This window comes from Amphiura filiformis, chromosome 20 (genome assembly GCF_039555335.1).
Source record: "Amphiura filiformis chromosome 20, Afil_fr2py, whole genome shotgun sequence".
NCBI classification, from domain to species: Eukaryota; Metazoa; Echinodermata; class Ophiuroidea; order Amphilepidida; family Amphiuridae; genus Amphiura; species Amphiura filiformis.
This window is the reverse complement of record NC_092647.1, coordinates 35126754-35153551: the sequence shown is the minus strand read 5'-3', so window position 1 is coordinate 35153551 and position 26798 is coordinate 35126754. Positions and strand designations below refer to the sequence as shown.

Below are 26798 nucleotides of genomic sequence, written 5' to 3'. Positions count from 1 at the left end.
TTTTTTTTGAAATAAAAAAATTTCTGCATTTCTTTTTTTTCAAATCTCGTGATTTTTAAAAATGTGTGCGCAAGCTTTGAGATGAACCTTTTTTTTTTTTTTGCCTAATCATCACTTGAATGAAAGTCTCTCCTGTCCTTTGTTTATTGAGTGATAAATTTCAATAATATATTTCAAAGTATTAAACACTTGGCTCATACTATCATGTGAATACTTCTGATTATTCATTTATTTATTTATAAGCAACCAATTTTGGTAATGTCCATATATGCATACTTGCATGCACCAATAACCATCATACCACCACAGGAACTTAGTAGAACATGGAGCACACAGACACAAGGAACCAGGCATCGTGCAGATATAATATGTACACATCATCAATCAAATTATAAAACTGAAAAGATAGAACTAAAAACAAATATCGATCAACAAATGGTTAAATAATATTCATATGTCATGGCTAAGATTTAGGTTAATCAATATCATACAAAATTGACTGTATTTGACCAAATCAGCCCCCTGTACACATACAGGCTGTATCAAAAAGATTGTGTTCCGTCAATTTACAGTGATTGTGGACTATAGCCTGCCACACCCAAATATTCAAATATAAGAATCAACCTAATTTTTCATTAATGTTATAAAGGGTTGTAATACTGTAAATAATGGTCATTTCACAACAATTATCCCATATTGAACTTAGAAGAAGCGAGGCTTCTCAACAACATCAAAACTGCATGAATCTGCAATTCTATATAACATCAAAACTGATGGACAATAATCATTTTGATACAACCTGTACAATTGTGCATGTACATGTATGTCTGTATTTTCAAGGAAAAAGGAGAAGGCCTTTATTATTTCTTATTCTGAGAGGTAGGCCCCTCTAATTATCACTAAACCTTCCAGAAGTGTTTCTTGTATATTAGCAAGGCTATAGAAATCATCTCAACTTCCTAGACATATTTTTTGAAAAGTTATAACTGAATTTCAAAACATGAAAATATAATTGAAGAAACCTCAAAAAAGGAAGTGGGAAGGGACATGAAACATGTTTATTATTTTATTTGGCCTTATATACAGTATTCTCTCTAATTAACATCCCTGGGTCATTGCACTTTCCAGACAGTGCACTAATTACATGTAGGTAGAGGAGACTGATTAAGTCAAATACTATGTATAAATGAGTTGACCTTTGATATCACATGTTTACATTAAGGACTACCTGTGTTGTTTCACACAGGAAAAATGATACAGTATTTATTGCAAACCACAAAATCATAAAATCTTTCCAAATTATCCAAAATCTTTGTTACTTTAATTTCTTGAGATTATGTAACTTGTAGCAACTGTAAGCACATTCAATAACATTTTTGGAATAATTTGCTTGAAAGGAATACAAAATCGATACAAAACAATGAACTTCCTCTGTGTAGACTTAGGCATCTTTTGCCCTACAGTTTTTATCTCTGTCCAAGGTGTACTAAATGTAAACACATGTCAACTCATCTATAGATGTTACTGTCTCTAAAACACACTCTAGCACAATTTTTCAATAAAAACATTAACAAAATGCTGACAATATTATCTTCCAATCCAACAGGGCTCCCTCAGACTTACAATTGAGAAATTCCCCAATATTTTCCATGACCTAATCACAAAATTCCAAATTGAATGAGAAGACAACATCCTTAAAACAGGCTTTTCCAGTTGAAATCCATACACCCCTATGTTAGACATGACCTTAATCCCCCACACAGGGATGCAGATTTCAAATTAGGTCACCCATTCAGGTGTCTCCATTTGAAATTCACACTCCCTGTGTGGAGGATTAAGGCCAAGCCTTCCATAGGGGTGTATGGATTTCAACTGGAATAGCCCAATTGCCCTTGTTTCCATTGCATCTTTAGGTACAAGCACTACTTTCACAAACTTTAACAAAGTTTGCATTGCGCTATATTCCAGTTGAAATTCATATACCCGGCCCACTATGGAAGACATGTCTTTAATCTTCAACACGGAGAGTGAATTTCAAATGGGGTTACCTGATGAATGGTTGACCCCATCTGAAATCTACACACCTGTAGGTTGTGTCTTCGATTGGGGGCATTTGGATTTCAAATTTGGAATTGCCCAAGTTCTCATTTTCTCCTTGAAAAAAAAATCAGACTTTCCCAAGACTTAACATTTTTGCTTTTCACAATTGATTTGGGCCAATAATTATTGATTTTGGCCAATAATTTAAAATTCTGTGATTTTCAAGACTCAATGGGAACCCTGCTGGAATTCTACAAGATAAATGCCCTATTAAATATAGCAAGTTTAATTCATGACCAGTAAGGTGACAAAAACAAAACCCTGTTATATAGGCTGACTGACCCAGATTTTGCATTGAGGGATTTTTTAATATTCTTTTTTAAGTTGTATGAAAGTAAACCAGCTGTTTTGTGGTTTAAGTAGATTTATTTTTATAGAAATGTTTTGAAATGAATTCATAAATTTTCAAAATATGTCAGCAAAAAACTTTCTTTTTTTTTATTCAGATTTTTCAATGCTTTTGATGATTTTTTAAAGGGTTATTTAGCCTTTTCAAAAAATTTAAAACCTTTATCAACTGATCCTACTTGGCAAATCTGTCTGCCCGTAAAACAGGGTACTTTCTTTTGTCACTCAGCTCTTATTCATTAACTGTTAAGGTAAACAGAGAAACTTTTTACAGGGCAAAAACTTTTTATTTCTATTTAAGCAAAAGTCTGTACAGCCTTATTTAATGAGAATACCATTACAAGATGCTATTTCATTAATACAACATCAAAACAAGAAAATAAGAGCATAATAAAAGGATTACTATAAGATCTCTATAATGCAATCGTCATGCTTATATACAGCATACTTTTGTTTACAAAATCAGCAAAATACTATCCAACATATATTTTTTTACAAAGTCAGCAAACATGGTATACTTGTTTAAAAATAAGAATTTGAAATGAATGAACAGTGTTCCAGTTATACATATACATAACTGCATTCATCTGCTATGTCCAGTGCGCTCCCTGTGGGCGTGTTGTCATGGTTGAGGGGTGGGAACGAGCAAAGACCAACAAGTATCTAGACCACTGACTTCAGTGCGCGTAGTGAAGTTGACACTGCATTAGCAAAAATATTTGGCAAAGGCATTTTTCAGACATGTACATACGCGTTGAGGGTTTTTTATTTCTCTATGCATGTAACTCCGGTCATCCGTCAAAATCACCATGGACTTGTGGATTCACCAGCGTCATGGTTACAGATGGGCGGTCGGTGGTCTAGATACTTATCTGTCTACAGGAACGAAGGCGTTTGTCACGCTGTGTTCATTCATTTGAAATTCTTACTACAATACCACCATTTATACTATCATGCACAACTAATTTACCTGCTCTTGTAAGGCCTCCAACTGCATAGATCATTCCTGTAATATCGTTGCACGATCTAGGTTTGGTGCGCTCACTCTGTAGTTGAGGGCGCCTTTCAGGCATCAAGTGGTAGTCTTTAGCTTCGTCAACAAGATCCCTGATATAATGGAACATGCAGATAATTCAGATTTGCATAAATAAAACACAGCCACAACTTGCAAACCTACAGAAATTTTCTTCAGATTTTTTTTCCAAGCATTTTCTTAACAACTTTTTTTTGGGGGGGGGGGCTTAGGAAAAACAACAGAATATATAAAAGTCATTCAAATTAAGTACATCTTAAAAAGATAACATAAATACTTCAAATCATTAAAAACAATTAAAGCAAAATGAAAATCATCATGATTAAATAAGTTATTTTGATTTAAAATGCTGACTAAATATGGGATTGCACTCTTCTTATATCCGTTGGTGTTACACTTTAATACACTAGTATCAACTGAAAAGAGAGCAAGAGCTTTCATTTTCTGTTATAGGTTTATTATACAACATTCATATTTAATAAATTTACACCATGTATTTCAATAATGTACAGAAAGACAAACTATATCAGGATCTGTCAATTATCAAATTTGCTTCAAGAATTAGTTGTGATTCTGGTTAATATTGAACAAATATAAACCCTAAACACAGGGTTACCAGGGGGATGAGACTGCATGGGTTAAATCTAAGTTCCCTGGGGTTGCTTCATTACAGATGATTCGCGATTTACATCACAAGATTTTTTTTCAAACATTTTTTTTAATTGTTGTTTGGGTTAAACACTCATCTGCAAATTCTGATTTCTTGATGTTTTTTATGCTTTTAAGTAACTTTCAGAACCCTTTGTATGTCTTTTATCAGTTAAGATGGAAATGGAAATTAGAAATTGTCTTGATTTTATCTCTAATTTTCACATGATTTATTGAAGATTTAGATCAACAATATTTTACATTTTGAGTGAAAATTTGTTTGAATATCATTGCATAATTGGAATTGCCAACTCTCAGTCATTGTGTTGACTAGCAGATGTAATGTGGTTAGCAAAAAAAGTAACAAATCTGATTTCAATAAAAAAAATCTGATTTTGGTTAATTAGCAGATGTTATGTGGTTAGCAAGAAGATTTTTTTTTTAATCTGATAACAATAACAAAAATTGATTTTTTTTAATTTAAAATATCAGCAACCCTGCCCGAACATACCTGCATTCATGACTTCTTTTGACGAGATCCTCCATTGAAACTTTATCTGTTAGCACCTGTGGTCTAATGAGTGGTAGTCGCACACGACTCAGCAACTGTGGCATGTAATTTTTACGAAATTGTATGTCATGTTTGACCCAGTCCATCACAGCATCAAACACCTGCGGGGAAAGAAAGACAACTTTAGGGACCGTTCACAAACACTTGTTAGGGGGGGCCTGATGCAAAAAGGGGGCTCTGAAAAGTTTTGACCCTCCTAAGTGGGGCCTGAAAAAAATGACCAAAAATTTTCGTGGGAAAATTGAGTTTATATGCTTTTCTATGGGGTTGACCCATAATTTTCATGTCAAAAAGGGGGGCCCTGAAATTTTTGAGGTCTGTAAAGGGGGCCCAAAAAATTTTTGTGATGGAAATTTTTTTGCATCAGCCCACACCCCCAACAAGTGTTTGTGAACGGTACTTTAAACAAGAATGTGATGCACACTAATCTGTTAAATGTTTAAAAAACGTTTAATATGTACAGCAACATTTAAAATTTAGGTTAAAAAAGAGTAAACAACCAAGGTTTCAGAAGCTTAAAAACATCCCTTTGACTAAGGTAAAAACAACCAAGTCTAGAACAGTACCACTTGTCATTAGCACTGCAAATGATATCATGAAGACAGCAAAAATGACAAGCAAGCAGTGAAAAGAAATTAGAATAATAATGAAAGAAAGCATACAAGGGGAAAATCAATTAGGTGTGAGAAACAGGTATGTGCGAGTATAAAAGGCCAACTGGGTAAAAAGGGCAAAAACAAATCGATGGTCAGCCATTCTGGTCAAAAGACCTTTAACCTAAATTTTGGATGTTGCTGTCACTGATCCCTATAACTTGGGGTTGCCAGTTTACTGATGAATGTCAAGTTGAAAATTTGAGGTATATCTTAATTTTTTGTTAAAATCATATTTTCAAATAATTAATTAAAACACAGACACTCACCTGTTCTTCCCTTGGAACATTTAACTCATCACTGCCAATAATTTCTAACACCTCCTCCTTTCCTAGCGACAAAAACTCATCGCTATCTATAATATCTACAAATTGTTTATGAAGAAAGCAGGTAGCTGCCTCGTGTAGCTTGGTACACACCATGGTGTCGGCAAATCGACGTATACCTAGGCAATTGTTGGGATGTAATCTGGAATACAAAAGATATATGTGATGCGATCAAGCAAAATCAGTCGGAACTCGGAAATATTGATTTTGAGATAGAGCCAAATGAAGGAAATATTTCCTTTTGTTTCCTATTGTTTTGGAAACTCTTTAATTGCTCATATCTTTGGAACTGAATGTTCAATACCAATGGGGTTTTCTGCAAAACCCAGCTTTGTAAATGGTTTTTACTATTCTGTTAGAAACTGAAAATTTATTATTGCCGAGTTCCGACTGATTTTGCTTGATCGCATAACATATAGTGAGTGAATTTACACATGTACACAAATATTTCAAACATCAATTACATTACTATATTTTGAGATGTGGTGTTACAGGAGGCTTCTACAAGTGACATGGAAAGACAGGAGAACAAATTCCTGGATCCTCGGCAAGATTGGTACAAGTCTAACCATCAGAAGCGGCATAATGGAGAGAAAGCTGAAGTACTTTGGCCATATTGTCAGGAAACATGGAGGTGTAGAAAAAACTGATTTTGCAAGGGGCTATGGAAGGCCGACAAGGAAGAGGATGTCCACCAACATCTTGGACTAAAAATGTGAAGCTGGTTTCTAACCAAGAAATGCAAGGTGCAACGCACTTGGCATCAGATCGAGTGAGATCGCATACTCTTGTGAAGACCACAGCAGCGCTACACAGCACCACCTGACACAGAGAGAGATAGGCAATGCAGCCTCCAAGTCTATTCTCTGAACCTCTCAACTCCCCTTCCATGAGGAGGGAATTTGCATCGCAACAGGCATTAAAAAAGATCTCATCCTCTTGGGTCATGACGTCATCAACGCCATCTTGTGGGTACGGAGTGCCTTGTTGCTAAGATCACCGTGTCGACGTTTGACTGAAGAGGTGCATCACGCCCTGCGACTTCTGCGTAATCGGGGGCGTAATGTCTAACGCATGACATGCAGAACGGCACTACCCACAAGACTGGCTTCTATTACATGTGTCTTATTGGTTTTTGAATCATGTGCGGTCCTCTTCTCTGCATTACATTCAAATTGTGATTTGGGCATTAATATTCATCCTCATTACGTTTTGATTGAATATTGCCTAGTTTGCAAACTTACAAGTAGTAAAACATAAGGTGAGAAAATCTAAATCATCAACTTCAAAAAGTGACCATGTTCCTACATGATTGGACCTTGCAACAATTTGTGGAGAACAATATCATTTTAAAACTGACACAACCAAACAGAAAATATATGAATGCATTTCCAGAATACTTATATAATCTTGAAGTCCTCATGCTTTAACACATTTATATCTGTATCTGCAGCAATACTGCTCAATGCTTCAGGTGAAGCCACACGAACAGGAATGGTTGTGCGCATGCGGAATGTTATTTATTGGAGTTGCTTTAGGTAGTTGGTTCCTTGGTTCTTGAAATCTTTGGAGTCTTGTATCGTGGTGATGTGGTAGGGTAGCTTGTTCCAGTCTTGTACTTATAACAGTCTTTATTTGCGGTTATGATTTGATATGAGTTCTGGTGAGAGTGCCTAGAAGGACGTTGGACCGGCAGAAGGAGGTCGTCGACCGGCAGGGGCAGGAGACCCTCTCTAGCCTTGTGGAGGATTAACCTATTGGCTGTTCTACGATCTTTTAGAGAACACCAATCCAGCTCCTTCAGTATGTTATGTTGACACTACTACATGTAGTTCTTTTGTGGTCATTCATAAGAAAGCGTGCTGCGCGGCGCTACACCATCTCAATTTTGTTACTCAGGTCTTTTTGGTGGGGATCCCACACTGGTTATCAGATATTTAGAATAGCCATGATAACGATGACGATTTTTGCAATATTTATACTCTTGCTTCAGGTTTTTGATGTATGTAGTTATACATGTAAATCTTAAAATGATGTATACAGCAGTGTCAATTTGAGATAGTCCAGCTGAATTCCATACACCCTATGGAATACATGACCTTAAACCTTAAATACAGTGAGTGTGAATTTCAAATGGCATTACCTGAATGGGTGACTCCATTTGAAATCTACACCCCCTGCATGGGAAATCAAGGTGATGCTATCCATTAGGGGAATATGGATTTCAACTGGAATAGCCAAGTCCTTTCTTACCTGTCTTTCAGGAATTCACAGCAGGCTTCTTTTATAGATTGTAATTGTAGAAAATTGGCTCCAACCAAGAGAGCTTGTACATTATGGATGTCTAACGCCACACGACCACTGTAGGCAAAGTTCACTAAGTATTCCATTGCTCTGATAATTGAAAAAAAATAAATAAATAAAGACAGGTGGTACCATTGGTAACTATGATAACCGACTATATTTATGGATTAAGAAAAGATTTTGTGCACACAATTTTGACCAGTATCAGGTGTGCATTCAAAAATGGAATGTATTCTGTCGGTCCGTGCCACGTCACTTCCGGTTGATGATGCGACTCACGGTCGAGTGAAAACATTCGATTTTTGTTGATGATTTCTGTCATTGGTGTTATGTAAATTTCGATCGCAAATAGTCAGTGGAATCAAACAACCGTTTCTAAGTCTTCAGAGTGGAAGAAACTTATTTGATTTACCGTTTATATACTGACAAACTTAAAATTAAATACAATGGTCGAGTGTCGTTTTTTCCGAAATTGAGGGTCACTCCAGCAACATCGCTATGTAGCCTCCTTCACAGCCGGTTTCTGTTGTTCACAACAAACCATGAGCCACATGCAGTTTGGGCCCGAGACTAGAGATAGCCCGGATGTCCGACCGACAGAATATAATTGAGGAATTCAAAAACACTGGGATTGTCTATGCCACGGTCTCACTCTCAATGTACTACATGTAGCATAATTTATAATCATTTATTCAATTTTCCTTATTTTGTAGCCCCGTGAATACAATGTAGGAGGAGGCTATAATCCTCTTTTTTTAGGCTAACTAGTGACTGATTCTTTTCAATTACACACATATATTCAATTATGATTTTGGCTATAAATTCCAGGACAATGTACAATTTTCAAATTTCATGTCAATTGTTGCTCTCGCCCTCATAGATGATATTTTAATAGGGGTGCAAGTATTGAGGATATTTTAGTGGTTCATGTTCAAACTGGTGCAATGATACTAAACTTGACATTACATCAAATTCAGAATAAGTTTAAGATTGTGATGACGTGCTAAACCCACATTGACAAAGTAAGAACAAAAAAATGTAACCACTATTGACTAACAAGTGATATTTGTAATAATATGTAACTGTATTCCAACAGTATTGTAGGCATGATTTTTCCAGGGGGAAGGTGACATTTTGATTTTGAGGGGGAGGAGGGAAGAATTGTACCAAAAAAATGGTGGAAATAAATAAAAAGGGCCTACAAATCTTAACTATCATGATGTATAGCACCCACATGCAGGGGAGAAGGGGCTGGGGGCTTACACCACTGGTCTGCAGGGATGGATTACTTACACTGGATCCACACCACTGATGGTGATTTCCTCCTGTTTACTTTCCACCATGTCATTTGTAAACATCGCATGGAAGTATGGTATTGAGGATGCCAACACTATGCGATGAGCCCGGAACCTCTGATCTCCAACCTGTAAACAGAAGGTACATGATTTAGTCAAATAACAAACATAGCAGTCAGGCGGTATAGGCAGCGGCGGCGCCACAGGGGGGCAATTGCCCCCCCCCCTATGATTTTCAAAAAAGAGGTAAAAGGAAGGAAAAGAGAAAGAGAAGAAGGAGAGAGAAAAGGGAGGGAGAGAAGAGAGGAGGGAAAAGAAGAAAAGGAACCATTCCCCTCCCTGGCCATGGTTAGCTCCCCCTACCGGTTTTAAAGTTGTTGGTTTTTATATTTTGGGCCCATTTTCGCCGCAAACTAAATGTAAAAGAGTGAAAAACTCACTCCCGGAAAGAGTGATTCACTTATAAGACCACTCAAAAAGGAGTGAAATGTGTTTTTAACATTAAAACCACTCAAAAGAGTGAAACCACTCTTTAAGAGTGAATTTTAACTCTTTCAAGGAGTTAAATGAAGGACAACTCTAAAAACGTGTTGTCCTTCATTTAACTCCTTGAACGAGTTGAAATTCACTCTTTTAGAGTGGTTTTCACTCTTTTTTGAGTGGTTTTAAAGTTTAAAAAACACATTTCACTCATTTTTGAGTGGTTTTATAAGTGAATCACTCTTTTGGGGAGTGAGGTTTTCACTCTCTTACATTTAAGAGACTTTGGAAAAATTCTGGCTGCGCCACTTTCGTGGCGCGGCAACACATGCCAGTCTGTGTCATGCAGCAATTAATCATTATAAATAAGTTTACTTTCAGTCCGATATCACACAACTTTTACGGGTTTCATCACATTGTATATCCAAAACCTATACTAGAACGAAATAGTGCAGAAATATATAAATAAGCAATTGGCTTCATTACGGCCGGCCAGGGTGAAAAAGTGGATCTGTTTTGGTCCTCTCCTAAAATTTTGACCAAGAAAGCATAAAGAACCTAATGTTTTAAGCTCGCTACACTCATGAATGGGCAAATTTGGTCCTTTTCTGACTGAAAAAGCATTTAAAATTTTTTCCCTCGCTCTACCATAAAGTGGACCTTTTAGCCTTTGAGTGATCATAGGGGCGACTACCTCCGCCTATGCTCCTGATTACGGCTTTCAGTTTGAAATATTTCCAACCTCAAGACACCCTCCTCCCGCCCATTCATATAAAAAAAAAAACCCATGTATGTAAGGAGCTCCACTGGTGGATGGCGTACATAACACAAAAACCGACATATCATATACAATGCAACTGACTTAATTATACACCGCGTTGCGACCAGAGGCGTAGATCCGACCCGGGATGGGGGTATAAATCCCCCCAATATTTTGATAGGGAAGATGATGTTGGGAAGATGGTTCATACAATCATTCCCCAATGTTGACGCCTGTATGTGGGATTCTGACCAAAAGTAACCTCATATTTGGACATTTTAGCCTAAAAGTGCCATTTTTTAGCTTGCGCGACTTTATTTAACATTTCCACTATATTTCACTTCGTGCATATTTGTACCATGAACTTCTTTTGTAGCCAAAAGGTGCTGGATTGAGTAGGTCCATGCCTAAAACCATCGGGCTGAAAGTCAGGCCCGTGAATGAAATCCATAAAAATATGCGGTTGGAAAATAAATAAATAACCATAAAAAGGGTGAAAATTGTGCATCAAATGGCTTCATTTGTGCTTTCATTTTTAAAATTTTCCAAATTCCCTCAGACACCCACCTGCGTCGCGCAAGCCCGACGGGCGCGACAGCGCGCCGCATCAAAAATTTACACAATTGTTTTGCCCCCCCTATCAAAATACCCTGGCGCCGCCCCTGGGTATAGGACACGCAACACTTGACGTTAGAGGCTGGCGAAAATACAGGGCTGACAGCCCCATTCAAAATAGACGGTCAGCAGTTATAAATTGAAAAACAACATACTTACAGTGGGTTACATTTTTGTACCCCAACGGTTTTAGAGTAAGATAATTTTGCTTTGACTCCACATGACCCATAACAAATTTAGAATTGTTGTTAAGATTTCATGATAATAATGTTAAATCCAATGGCGATGTCAAAAAGGCGATATCGCATCCGCCATCACCTGATAGCGGTGCAGGACTCAGTCTTGAGCCCTGAATTATTGGAACTGGCATTACATGGTGTGGTATGCACTCAGGCTAATTTCTAGAACTGATACTGCAGTGGTGTACGCAGGAATTTTTCAAGGTGGTGTGATGATGGAAAATTTTGCAAGAAGCAGGGGGATGAATTGAACAGAAGCACTTGGGTAAAAGTTTGAAATTGAAGTGCGCAATGCAAGGCCCCCCCCCCCCTCCCCCGGGAATTTACAGTATTTTCAATGCAAAATACTGTCTAAATTTCCTTTATTACATGTACACGTAAGGTGAATTCTAAACCCATGTTGACCAATTAAAATAATTAAAATGATTACATCCTGGGGGCACTATAGTGGCAAGTGACTGAGCTTGATGTACAATAAAAAAATTGGCGAGTGCAAAGAGCAAAAAATCAACTGGGAAATGTAAGTATTTTGATATTACTACCCTGTACATAATCTTGAGCTCCAAAACCATACCCTTTTACACCAATTTTACATGAATGATACCCTATTCTCGTTCCACACATACAGTCGTCGTCGTCGTCGTCCTATGGGTCATGACTGACCCTTTGTGACCCTGTTGATGATGGTATTCCAGCCGCTTCTGTCTTGAGCCAGACATCTAAGCTTCTGTCTACCTCTTCTACGACTGCCTTCTACGTGACCTTGCATAATTATCTTCTCAATGCTGTCACCATCTCTTCTAGAAATGTGGCCAAAATACGCCAGTTTAAAACGATCTATTTTTTGGCACATGGAAGCATGGTCTCCAATTTGGTTTCTTACAAATTCGTTGGTCTTATGTTCTTTCCACGATATTCTCAGCATCTTCCGCCAGCACCACATTTCAAACGCCATGATCTTTTTCTTATCTGTCATTCCAACCGCCCACGTTTCACAGCCATACAAGGCAATCGGAAAACCAGAGCATCCATAATATGAATCTTGGTAGCTTTAGAAATGCCTCTGTCTTTCCATATATCTGTCAACGCAATTGCCGATGATCTTGCCATGGCTAGGCGTCTTCCGATTTCCTGTGAACTGCCCCCTGCATTGTCTATAAGTGATCCCAGAAAGTTGAAAGTGTCAACTTGTTCCACATCTTCTCCATTCACCTTCACTTGCTGATTTGTATCTCCTCTCATTATCTTTGTTTTCTTGACATTGAGATGCAGCCCAAATTCCTCACTCACTGCTTGCTTTTACTCTGTCTATGAGGTCCTGAAGCTCATCTGATGACTTTGCAATAAGGGTGGTGTCATCAGCGTATCTGAGGTTGTTTATTTTTCGTCCTCCGACTGACACCTGACCTGTAACACCAACCAATGCTCTCCTCATGATGTACTCTGCATACATGTATATGTTGAAAAGGTACGGTGACAGAATGCATCCTTGACGAACGCCTTGGCCAATAGTGAACCACTCACTGTCTCCACTCTCTGTTCTAACTGTGGCTTCTTGGTTGTGATATAATGAGCAAATCAGATCCGTCACATGCTCTCTGAGAAGCCAAATTTCTTTCATTCTCCATTAAATTCCTCAAATTGCCAATTTGGTTTCTTGTCCCTCTTCCCCTTCTAAAGCCAGCCTGCTCTGGTGGTAATTCATTCTCAAGATGATTTCTAATTCTCTCAGCAATGATATGGAGGAGGACTTTACTAGCATGTGAAATTAAGGCGATGGTGCGGTTGTTAGCACATTCCCTTGTGTCTCCCTTCATTGGTAAAGTGGCCGACTGTAAAAAAATAGCCTTTTTACGTGAATCTTTGGACGTGCCTGGTACCTAGAGTCTTAGCCAGAAATCAGAAACCACCCGTCCAATCTATACCAAAATTTGACCCTCAAATATAAAACACTAGTCTATACCCATGGAAGGGTCTCTGGGTTCAAATATGTCCTGATTTGGCCTTTACATGACACCTTGAATTAGTCCCCAGTTCATATACCCTTAAAATCATCTGTTTTATAGCTATCACATCTGTAAAATCCATTCAATCTGTCTTAAAGCCGGGCCTGATTTGGTCTTTACATGTCACCTTGAATTAGTCCCCAGTTCATATATAAAATGATCTGTTTTATAGCTATCACATATGTAAAATCCATTCAATATACATGTACCTGTCTAAAATTAGATTAGCCCGTCTTAAAGACGGGCAGACGTATGGCTGGCTAAGACCTTGCTGGTACCCCCTTACCATTATAGTGCCCTTCCCCCGGATTACATACATTGCCGGGGTAGGGATTTGAGGTGAGATGATGGGGGGTAGGGTGGTATTATCATGTTGTATTAAAACCTTAATGTACATTGCCGGGGTAGCCCTTGGTGTGATGATGGGGGGTGGAGGTGGTGTTAACATGTATCCATGTCAATTATTTTAAACCCTTTACATACGTTGCCAGGGTAGGGGTATGATGATGTGGGGGTGTTAACATGTATCCATGTCAATCAGCAACTGGTCATGTTTTTATACTGGGTACCAAAAAATGGTGGATTTGTTGCATTCTCGTTCATGAAAACATGTTTACAAGCGTGCAGTTTGTTTATTTTACATTCGACTGAGCTTGTTTGGTATTATTTTTTTCCTTGGACATTGGCCTTTCAGTTTCTGAAACAAAAAGTTATGCTTTTAGTTTGTACTAATTACTGTAACTCGTTAATCCTTAATCCTTATAAGTCAGAGGTGGATCATGAGGCGGAGGATCACAATGCTGTACAATGGTGATTTAATAGTACACTATTGTTTCAATAAACATTTATTAATGAATTTCTACAGTGTTTCTGTAGTTTTAGCATTCATTGCCTCAGTATTTGTTTAAAATTAGACAATTTAAAATGACTAATTACTTGTTGACTACATTAATAATGTTCATTGACCTCTATCTATGCATGTGAATAGGGATTTAATGTAGGGAACATTCAAATGGGTGCTACGGACAAACAAAACATGATAAAAGGCACAAATCATAGCGACTGGAGATGGAATATCACAGCGAAAATGCACTTTTATTTTATTTCAACAGTCAACATTTGATGTGGTGTAGACCCAGGGTACATGTGTAGCAACAAGGGGTTGCCTTTCTGATCATGGCATTCCGAAGCGTTTCCCAGTATGATTGGTCATGAATTTCAGATGGACGCACAAAAATCCGTCTGGACGCAAGTTTTTGCAACCTTGTCAGCAAACTTGTGTCACACACGGACGCACATTTTTTAAGCCTTAATGGGAACCCTGGTGTGGGGGGATGTTCAGTGTTCGATTTACCACCTGCACGCCTGCACATATGCAGGTGACTTTGATTCTGTGCAGGTAACTTTTCAAATGTACCTGCACAAGTGCATGTAGAATTTTAGTCGTAAATTACACAACTTTGGAATTGGAAACATACAATGTGCCTCCAAATCAAAGAATATAAATATCCCTTACAAAATGACACCAATTTTTACTTTTTATCTGTAAAAATGATGATTAGTTTCACAGCACAAACTTCTTATTTTATATCCATGGTTAAAAATTGTGTGCAAGTAACTTTCACTTTGTGCAGGTAGATTTTCTATATGTTACCTGCACAAATGCAAGAAACTTTTTTTTGGTAAATCGAACACTGGGGATGTTAAGGCATCTATAGGCCTATGATAATTGTGATAATAATTAATATGTCCCCTATGCCTTGCTCATCTCCAACCTCTCCTACCACCCCCCCCCCCCCCTTCTCTCTTTCATTTCTTTGCCTTGCCTTTTCTTTTCCTCCCACTTTATTTTTTCGGACAGACCCTGGTTCGAGGTTGCTCAGACTGATATTCTCCAATATAGGATGTCGATATACATGTATTAGATCAGAGGACCAATACATGAAACTCAGAATATTTGAGCCCTCACTACTGCACATTCACAACACATAACGCGGAAGTGAAAACAAGATGGCGACTTTTGTCTATTTGGCGAAATTCAAACTCAGTGTACCGGTAGCATAGAAAATCATTCGAAGCGAGGGCGAGATGGCCTAGTGGTTAAGGCGTTGTGCTGCCGGCCGGGAGATACGATCGACGAGAGTTCAAGCCTTGGCTTGCCGTAGGTGAAAATTTTCTTCCCTCCCAAAACGTTCCTACATTCACATTGTAATAATGGTCAGGAATCCTTCAATTAAGTTCAGTTACATCACAGAATTTAATTGTATAGAATTTCTTCTCACCCCAATACACTGCTTAGCATGTGCAGATATAGGTAGTGTATGTGCGACGTCCGTGATTCGGAAGTCACATAAAGCCGTTGGTCCCGTGTAGAGGAAGAGTCAAACCCTGTGCACGTTAAGTGTCAGAGCTATTCGAAAAGAGAAGGGGGACCATCCCCGGTTCTGATATTTGCAATCAATTCTAGTTTCCAGGATCGTGCATATACAATGTTGGTAAACTGTGCACGTTATTAAAACCCGTGCGACAATACTCAAATTGAGGTATGCACACATGTGTATATTTTTTTTTATATGGAAGAAGAGAAGAAGAAATTTTAAAATTAATCATGAAATTATTAATCTTGATAATTTATGGAATCGATAGTATTTACCAAAAACAGTTGAGTAGATAGGCCTATCATAGTTTATATAGTAAGTTATTTAAGGCAAGAGCTTTCTTCTCATGTCTTGCCAACCTGCTGGATTTCGGATCGAGGAACCCTGCTTTTTTCAATACAACGCTGTTCTAGCCTAACTACCGGTGAGTAGGCCCACATTCCTCTCTTCGAGAGTATCGTGCGGAGTGGAGAAGGCTATTCGGCTAGACAGACCCGTAACACCCCCACCATGATGCCCACTGCGTACACCAATTATAACTTAAACTCAGTCAATGTCAGTATCTCAGTATGCCAGGTGAATTCAAATTTGCCATCAAACTGCATCATTTTATATTCTGTCGGTCCAACATCCGGGCTATCTCTAGTCTCGGGCCCAAACTGCATGTGGCTCACGGTTTGTTATGAACAACAGAAAACGGCTGTGAAGGAGGCTACATAGCGATGTTGTTGGAGTGCCATTCAATTTCGGAAAAAACGACACTCGACCATGGAATTTAATTTTAAGTTTGTCAGTAGGCCTATATAAATGGTAAATCAAGTTTCTTCCACTCTGAAGACTTAGAAATGATTGTTTGATTCCACTGACTATTTGCGATCGAAATTTACATAACACCAATGACAGAAATCATCAACAAAAATCGAATCAGGGACTTGTTTTCACTCGACCGTGAGTTGCATCATCAACCGGAAGTGACGTGGCACGGACCGACAGAATATCAAATTAAAGCCCTTAGAAAGCCAAAACTGAAAACCTTTTTGTCATAGCACTTTCCAACAAAACAGCATTTCGGTGGTGTTTCTAAATCTTAGTCTCATGATAGCAGCTTTTCTATGTGGAACTGCTATCAAAATCCCTCTGAATCTAAAATTCCATGTGCGAGTCAAGTGTCTCATCACCATAAAAAAATCATTTGGGTCAAGTGAATGAAGTATAGTTAGGCCAAGTAAAAATATATGTTAGTTTCTCGTCCTCTCGCGCATGCGTTTTGGCTGCCGCATCCAAAAAAACATCTTTTTTAAAGAGTATTCTTGTTTCATTTCACTTGTCTCCCGATCGCGACTCTTTACCGACTTTCAAAGCGTAGTTTGCACGGTCTACTACTTGTTAGTTGTTACGCTATATGTGGAAGAGTCTAAAAATATTTGTTGTTTTACCGGACAGTTGATGCACTAATTAGTGCCAGTCATCATCGAATTAACTGTGTGTGTCAATACGAAACCCGATAGCAATTTTTACATCAAGTATACGTTATATTTACAAGATCAAGACACGCTAAATCCGCCATTTTTAAATGTTTACGGAAGTTTCTGAGCGCAAAATAGTATAGTGAATACCAATCTAAATCTTGCAGAATCTTAGCAGAAAATGCATTTTCACGATGGTTTTTGTGTGTGTGTGCATACGTACGCCAAACGGCACTTCACAGAGATTTCTGAAACCATGGTATGGCCGAACAGTGCATTAGTGCAAGATGCAAATCAGAGTTTGATGGATCTCTTCAATGAGTACGCTAGTAAAAGATAAAACAATATTGTCAAAAGAAGAAAATAGTAAAACTCTTGTTTTTTCTTATATCTGGTTCCATACAGCAATACGCAGTATTGCTGTCTGGTAAGCAGGTACGAATTGAGACGTCGTGAATTGAGACGTCGGAGCCGGTCAAACACAGAGGACTAGCCTACATCCCGTATCCTACTATCACTCAAACAAGCAAATCTCTTCACGAATTCACTCACCTTGCGATCCTACATCATCAGTTGAAACAAACATCTAAGTTTCCAAAAACTACAAGTAACTTCATTAATAAAAAATTGAAATCATACTATTACCCGTTATTGAAAATTTTGTTCGATTTATGTGAACCAAAAGAACGCATACGAGTCGAGTTCAGTTTACCAAAATGGTAGCTCCTGCCTCCTGGTCACCTCAGATATGACGTCAGTATCAAGCTGCTTATTAAACGGTGGATCGGATTGGTTGAAATCAACGCCACGTTTTTGACCTTACAGGGGTCAGAGATATGCATATATTCATGTATGAAAACAGCGATGCGGATATAGTATCATCACCGGAACTGACAATTGCGACATTTTCGATGTTTGTACCGGGGAATTTCAGACACGGAGACTCATGGAGATTTCGAAAAATTCGTCCAAAGGTAACCAAAGGGTTGGGGATCGCATTTTTAACTATCACTAAATGTTTGAATTGAGGTCGGCTAAAAAGTAGACAGTTTCGGGGACTGTAATTGGTGTAGATGTCACATTTTGAACAGTGAGCGATAAGTGACCAATTTGATGCTCAGCGCAAGTGACTATCTTTACTCAGGGTAGTTTTTTCTCAGAATGGGCTTGGGAATCATGACATTTTGTGCTGGAATTGATTTTATTTAGAGAATAAAAGATAGATTTTGTCTTTTGCCTATCAATATCGTGTCATAATGGATGGGCTGGCCAATATTTTGAGTAGTGGATGCGGCGTGCCGTATCCACTACGATAAAAATATTGGCCAGCCCATCCATTATGACACGATATTGATAGCAAAAGACAAAATCCTATCTTTTATCCTAATTCTTATTCAGTTTTAATGTAATTTTTGCGAGAAAAACTGCCTTTTTTCATACAAAAATAAAGTTACTTTTGTGAGGACATCCCCGTTGTTTTAAATGAACGAAACCATCACGAACATCTAAGCCGCCGATTCGCGTTCTTAGTTCTCGCATGTGTATTACGTGAACGCATTATCGCGATCATTGAGGAGCAACAAGCGTGCACGCCGTTGCGTGGCGGCGCCGCGCCTGACTAATATCACTATCATTTATTGCGAGATATTATACACCCGAAAACCAATCAAATTACGTGAATTCTTTACAAGACGCACCCATTGAATAAGAATTGTCAATATATTCCCCAGACCACACTGATATGTTGTAAATCTAGGAGACGCATCTTTTTTCTTGGTTTGTTTTTATATCTGAATGAGTACCAGGCTACCCTATTCAGGTTATTAGCTAGATTTAAAACAAGTGATGACCACTTTGTAGCAAAAAGCGTCCCCCATGTTGAAATGAATCTCACGAACGCGATGGTAATTTTGAGTAAAAATTTTGGGAAAAAAAAAAAAAAAAAAGTGCCCTCATCCTCCTTTTTTCAAAAAGTTAGGACGAGAAACTATTTTTTTTTTTTTTTGGCCTTAAAGACAACATATTTATGTATGTTTCCTTGACCTACCTGTTCTTTTAAATTTCTATGTAAATATATATTGTGTTCTAGGCGAATTTGGCTGAATATGTGTTAATTAAGGTTTGCCGGGCATACCTACATGACCTACAGTATCTTCATTTTAAATATGACACGACAGGAACTGAGCCCAAGCCAAGCCAAGCATTGCAAGCGCAAGGGAAGCTTACCTTCAAAGTTACGTCGCATAGCTTTCCCCGACGTCTAATATCCTCCATCGCACTGAATCCATCACTAGGAAAATCTTCCTTTTCAAAAACCACCACCCCTTCCCCGTCATCATCCTGCTTCAAAGGCATTTTATACACAGAAAACTTGACAGGTCGCCGAAAATACTCATTCATACGCCATGATCGATGTCCAATGTTTTGCCTTGCAAGGTAGTGGATAGATTGTATACGTTTAGAGTATATCGTTTAGACTTTTTCCAGCTCTATATAATAAAATGGATTTTCATACCAGCCTTGGGGGTAAATGGGTTTAAAAATTGTTAAATAATTTTCCTGGCAGAGAGAAAAAAAAAACATTCCATTGACGTATTTATTAAAGGTTCCCAGTGATTCCAGCAAAATTTCTAGGGGGGGCAAAGTGAAGAAAAGTCATGAAGTCAATTATAATATTAGACGGGCCTGAAAGTGTAAAGAGATTAAAATTGTGGAAATACATGTAGGCCTAATTTCTCAAAATTTCCAATTTTGACACAGCTTTTACCCTTAAAAGAAAGCACTAAAAAAAAGCCATAGGCCTATAGGCTAAACGTCACTGGACACATTTTCCATCCATTCAACCATGGAAATGTTGAGTAGATAAGAACAACAGAACTGCAGTTCCTATCAACATGATACGGAATTGCAATAGGTTGTAATCACAGTGGGTTGTAATATAAATAAATGGAACCTTTTTTAAGTAAAATGTTTACAAAAGTCCATCAAACTGATGGACATACCATTGGTTTTCACACTAAGTTGTCATGAAATAATTAAAAACAACAATTATAAATACATGAGCCATAGGCCTAAATGACATTAAAAATGTGTTTTAGCCTATAGCCAATTTAAAACAAATCAAAATTATTTAATATCAGAAGGATTCCTCGTATGCAATTCGATAGGCCTACTCTCACACAGCTCCACATCCCTCATGGAAGCTCATGGACCGTCGCGACGCGTCGGTACATGCTACATCATGGAGATAATCAGTACAACCCCCCCCCCCCCAACACTTCTTGAGAGCTCTTGGGTAAATCCCGGGGGCACTCAACACAAATGACCATACGGGTATGCTCCCCGGAAAGACCCCCCTTTTGGGTTTCGCAGCTCCGAAAGATCCGCTATATTTGACCAAAATAAAGCTCCGAAAGACCCTTGATTTTGATAATTTCAGCTCTAAAAGACCCAAAAATTGCTTATTCCTCATATTTCTTGTTTTTTCAAGCGATTTTCAACCAAAAAGCCAAGAAATACCCTTGATTTTGACTTTTCGCAGCTCCAAAAGACCCCATTTTACTTGTTCACAGCCCGGTACGCGGTTCGCAGCTCCGAAAGACTCCTTTTACCGGTACACCGTCAGCTCCCAAAGACCCACCACCTCAAAATTCCGGGGGAGCATACCCACCAAAAATTTTTGATGTGCCCCCCGGGGTAAATCAGGTAATGAAACTTGGGCAATTCACAAATCATTTCAGTCGGCAAAAAAAATGTACGTCGCCGTACATTTGTGCCATTCATTCCTATGTGGTGCGGGTCGCAGTGCATTCTCTAAATTCAGTAAATTTCCATCGTCAACCGTGTTTGAATGGGATTTATTTTGAAATTTTAAAACGCTTGAAATATCACAAACAATAGGCTACGGTTAATAATATAAATACCCCGGGATAAATACAAGCTAAAACCGTTGGGGTTCGATGATGAACCCCACAAAACTAACCGAGTATATGGACAATGCCATACGGCCGGGCGGTTTCACAAGTTGCCGGCTCTATCATGCCATTCGCCGCCTGGAAGCTCATATGGTCGAATCCAACCAAAAGTGTCCACGGGCCAAAAATAAAAGTCCGAAATAAAAATGTCTCCACAATTTTTTCCTTTTGCCCATTGATTGATGACATATTGGCCTTATAGGAACCAAAAGTGCCATTACTAATCTTGAAAAATAAATCCAGGACGTGTGATAGTAAATGTGATATCAAAACCCAATGTTACCTACGAATACCACTAGGATGCTTTCACTATCGCAATACTAATCAACCTAAAACAAATGGAATATTCCCATTAACGCTTTTTTCGTGTAATGTAGACCACAGGGTGTCAGGAAAATGCTAGCTCAACCAGAAAATATTTGTTTTTATTTTATAACGCGATCAATATGATCTTAGTCAATTCATGCTAGTTGATTTTTGAAAATGAAGGTTAGGTCAGTTTCTGTATTTTATTTATCAAATGAGTATGAATCAATTTACACATTGTATAAGAACGAGTAGGATATATGTTTTCAAGAATATTAGAAATTATACGCATACACCTAACGCTTTATACAATGAAAAGGTGAAGAAACCCGGGTATTCGTAGGTAACATGAGCGATTTAACAATATCTATATTGAGTTTAGAGGTTTAAATTTGGCTATTATGGTAATGAATTAATAAAATGGTAGTTTTAGATCTCTTTCAGATGGTACGTCCAAATGAATAAATGCTATTACCTTAGATCAAAATTTTTTGATGCTTTTAGCAAGATTTTGACCACTTCATTTTGATATACAAGTAGTTAATCAGCAATTTTACATAATAAATAATTGTTGAATGAATCCGTATATGGGTAATAATAGTGTCCTGGGGTACCGCTTAAAGTTTTTGGTAGGGACACTTCATTACACATGTCATGTATTATGTTGTATTCGTAAGTAACATTTCAGTATTTGTAGGTAAGAATTAGACTTTTGGTGGATATCGCAATCAAATCTTCATTTATAAAGCACTTTGAATGTATTATTTTCTTTATGTGCGTTTATTGATATTTTAGACCCTATCATGTATTAATAATGTCGGTTCACAGCGGTTGAAAGAGGATTGAAGTTAGAAACAAAGGCACTAAAGTGACTTTAATTTGCTAATTGCACACAAATCGCTTAAAACCGTTATTGCAGACTTGTGAAGTCCATCTTGGAGTCAGTTACGTCTTGTGGCCTTTCGTTTGAGGGCAACTACAATTAGCTTTATACCACGGTACATCACTGTGTTGTCTTGATCATGAGACAATGAGAACAGTCGTTTTTTCCATGGTATTCGTAGGTAACCTTAGCGAAAACGTCAAAAGTTACCTTCGAATAAACCAATTTGGACACAAATTACTCAGAAACCAAAAGGTCGGTAAACATTTAAAATGAAGCACACATGACAGTTGACAAATCCAAGTATTTATCCCCTTCTAATCTTCTTTGAATCTGATTTTTCTTTCAAATGAGCAGACCGTCGTCTATTTCAGTACATATTTTTCAACAATTAAGCCGTATTTACTTTTGCATGGTGGGCATGTATGTGAATTCGCAACTTTCATTGACATATGATTTGATAGCAAACATACAGGCCTTCGTTATGTACCAATATGGGCATTGGCATGAATGGCGGTGTTTTACAATACTGTCATGATGTCTAATTGTATTCGTAGGTAACATTCGGTTACCGAAATTTACCTACGAATACTTGCTTTTATTGTTGACATCTCAGAAATATTTAAACGCAGGCTATTGAAACTTGGTAGAAATAAAGAGTGTGCTACCCTGCACCTATTGCTTAACTATTGTTTACTATTCTCTCACTTTGTGGAAATGGCACAGCTTTTAACATGTATTCGGAGGTAATGCATATTTTTTACCAAACCTACCTTTGTGCCATTTAGAATTTCTGGCAGCTAAACACAATAATAAAGATGTCCGAATGCAATGCATTTCAGTATTGGACATATCAAAGCTTGTATCAATTGCGCATTTATTAGTGATTTCCATTTTTTAAAGATATATCTAGTGCTATGAAAAATTGTATTCGTAGGTAATGTAAAAAATACCACTCAAAAAATTATCACAAAAATTCATAATTATGTACAAATATGTAAAAAATTGAACAGGCAATCTTTGAATACACACCTTTCAGGAAATCAATTTAGATTCAATCCAATGACTTCTTTTCATAACTGATTTAGATGTTTTTAAAAATACTTTAAGAAATATTTTGAAAAAATGGGTAAAAATAGCATGTTTTGGGGTCTCTGTGTCTAAGTTTTTCACAGAAGGGGTCTTATTATATATGGCGCGAAGCGTATGATCAAGGCGAATAAACACAATACAAAAACGAATGCCAATTGATTAATACTTTTAAGTTATGGCCCTGAACATGCCGTGTACACTTTTCGTTGGATTCGACCATATACGGCCTAAATGCCGGGGGAGCACTCCAACTTTGGAGGTGACGCGTATGTAGGGCTGTTAAGACCCCCTTTTTCAGCATCGCTGTCGATGTCACCCAAAGCCCCCATATTTTTTTACGAACACATGTTCTGTCACCCGAAGACCCCTTATTTTTTCATTTGATCTGTCACCCAAAGACCCTTACTTATTCCATTTTAACAGCAACTTTCATTTTGTCACTTATTTTGATAAAACAAAGAAATTTGAAGCCATTTAGAACTACAAATTAGATTTTCGAGGTTTCTGTTGTGCTGTTTCGGCTCTCATCCAAAGATTCCATTTAAAAAAAAGGTCATGTTCTCACCCGCAATGACCCCATATTTTTTACATTTTGCTCTCACCGATGCCAAAAATCATGCTCTCACCCAATGACCCCATATTTTTTACATTTTGCTCTCACCGAATGCCCCTTAGTGCGAAAGTGCCAGCCCTACACCTATATCCATTTCAAATTGAAGTGACCCCCCCCAGGCCTAAATGGTCGATTTTAATTGAATTGCATGCTCTGGCCGGCTATGATCAGTAACTTTTTTATCAAGAGACTTTTTCCAAGGCTAACTATTAACTGGGGAAATAGATGTTCACGAGACGGATAAAAAGATATCAACTGGCTACAGCAGGAAATCTAATTCAGGGCCCATTGCACCTAATTGATCCAGATTCGTTCGCGCACCCCTGCGCACCACCTGATTCGATTTACAGTTTAATAATAGCTTTATGAATATGAGGTGGCGTACTGGCTTTTGGTAGCTTTTGGTTTTCGAGCCTGGTAGTTAAGTGCAGTCAGGTTTCGAGCAGTGGTTTAGGGCATAGTGCAGGTGGGTGTACTTGGATTCTGGTAGGGGGCCTATCCCGGGGGGGTCACTCCCATTGTGGCCTGTACACCATCCGCGATAATCAACTTTTGAAAAGCACCCTAAACAAGGATTTAACCCTTGGCTAAAACGACACCCTAAACAGGGATTTCATTCATAGTATCAAATTTCATACCCTAAATTTCATTTCCGCGTATTTAGCAATTGCAATTTTGCTACCCTTTTTCCAATTTTTCATGTTTTGACACCCTAAACGCGATACGCGCGTATCGTGCCTACCCACAAAAAGCTACCCTTTTTACGTGTTTTTATTATCGCGGATGGTGTACAGGCCACAATGGGAGTGACCCCCGAAATGGCCTATCCGAAAACTTACGCGAGACTATAGGCCTAAAGAAAATAAGAAACAAAACAAAAAAGTAAAACAAAAGCAAAACAAAACAAAAAACAATGATGATTCAGTACACACAAAAAAACTTTTTGTCTCATATAAACCCGCCGTGATTGCTATCTTCGGTAGACGGTCAAAATGAAAAAATCATTAAACATAAAGAAAACAAATGAATTATTTTCTTTGTAGGCCCTAAATGCTATCTACAGAAGATAGCAAGCAAAGCAAAAAACATGCAAAATAATAATGTTCAAAAAAAACATTGAAAAAAAAAACACGCGTTCTAGATGATGATAATTCAGTACGCAAAATGTGAGGATTCAGTACGGCTAATCCCGGGGCCATATGGAAAGGTTTCTATTCAAAAACGATTCTCTTATAAACCACATGCGCACAGTTTCCACCTCGATACAGGCTGAGCAAACATTTTCTTCCCAAGAGCTTCCACGAAGAGAACAACAAGCAGCATAGGGAAAATATGCCACCTAGTGCCAGGTTGGCACTTGCCAACTGATACCAATGTGGCATTTGCCAGGTTGGACACAGATGAATGTGCAAGCAACCATTTGCCATCAATATCCAGAGTGTCAGAAATCAATTGGCATCTGCCAATTGTCCTAATTAAAATATCGGCATTCGGCCTATAGGCCCTATGCCGCGCTATTAAAAAAAGGGGGGAAGAAAGAGGTAAAAATAGAGAACATTACTTCTAGAGTAGAAAGATGCAATGAATCGGGATGAGATTCTAAATGCTATCTTCAGTAGATATAGCGAAAAAATCCTAAAACGCGCACGGTTACTCTGCCCAAATTAAACAATCGGCATTCGGCTTATATGCCGCAGTTTGTTTTTTAAAGGGGGGGGGAAGAAAGAGGTAAAAATAGAGAAACAGGCAGATGATAATCTCTGCTTTATAAGTGCCGTTTTAAATTTTGGTCAGCTTCGTAATTTTTACATTTCTTTATAGGCCTAGCTCTGCAGTCGGCCTAATGCCGATTTTTCTCTGAGCGCGCAACCCCGTTCAAGTTTTGCCGTTTCGAGCCGTACTGAATCATCATCTACAACGCGTGCTAGGCAATGTTTTTTTTCTTTTTATGTTTTTTAATATTATTATTATTATTATAAGTTTTGCTTGCTATCTTCTGAAGATAGCAATTTTGGTCAGCTTCGTCATTTTAACATTTCTTTATAGCTTTGCATTCGGCCTATTGCCGATTTTTACACTAAAAGAAAATGTGGCGAGACATGCCGTAATTTGCTCGATTCTGGTGCCGGTGTCTATAGAGCTCCTGCATTGATTTACATGGGTAATATTAAAATTGAAATATCTCAAGAACCTAATACCGTATGCCGCTGAAACAAACTTTGAAATAAAGCTTTTACATTTCTCTATCTGTTTTATGTCATTTTGGTGTTTGTCGGATTCGTGTGATTTTGCTATCAACTGCAGATAGCTCAAATTTAAATGCCCGTTGGTTGTCGTTTTTGTCTGCTGAACGAGATAAAGGGTACATACCACAATTTGCTTTCCAGAGACTTTACGTGCTAAATAGGGGTCGCGTTTTGGCAATAAGTCGAGTTACGTCCAACTTTGAAATATATATTTGATATCATCTTAACTAGAACAAAATTCTCCATAACATTTCTGAAAATGACTGCACATTTTAGGTCCGACTAATTTTTGAGAAAATTAGTGCTATATAAAAAGGCCACATTTTCCCGTGTTTACATCCGACTGCTAACCGCGTTCTGACCTCGTTTGTTCATGCGCCCATAATCGTAAATATCACTCAAATTTTCGCATTTTCTTTTCAAATTTGTAGAGATCACATTCACAAGTTCTAGTAAAACACG

General features: G+C 38.0%; 1 protein-coding gene across 2 annotated transcripts in view; it reads right to left on the bottom strand.

The window, feature by feature from the left end:
- The window catches only part of LOC140142707 (kelch-like protein 18), a 28620-nt gene extending 8976 nt beyond the window's left edge, over positions 1-19644 (bottom strand). For both annotated transcript variants that reach the window (XM_072164703.1, XM_072164704.1), the window contains exons 1-6: positions 19449-19644; positions 9277-9407; positions 7933-8073; positions 5623-5821; positions 4641-4801; positions 3419-3555 (exon numbers count right to left, since the gene is read on the bottom strand). In XM_072164703.1, the coding sequence (XP_072020804.1) occupies positions 3419-3555; positions 4641-4801; positions 5623-5821; positions 7933-8073; positions 9277-9407; positions 19449-19622 (943 nt within the window). In that variant the 5' untranslated portion in view covers positions 19623-19644. The remainder of the gene's footprint in view (positions 1-3418; positions 3556-4640; positions 4802-5622; positions 5822-7932; positions 8074-9276; positions 9408-19448) is intronic.
- Between the last annotated feature and the right edge of the window lie 7154 nt (positions 19645-26798).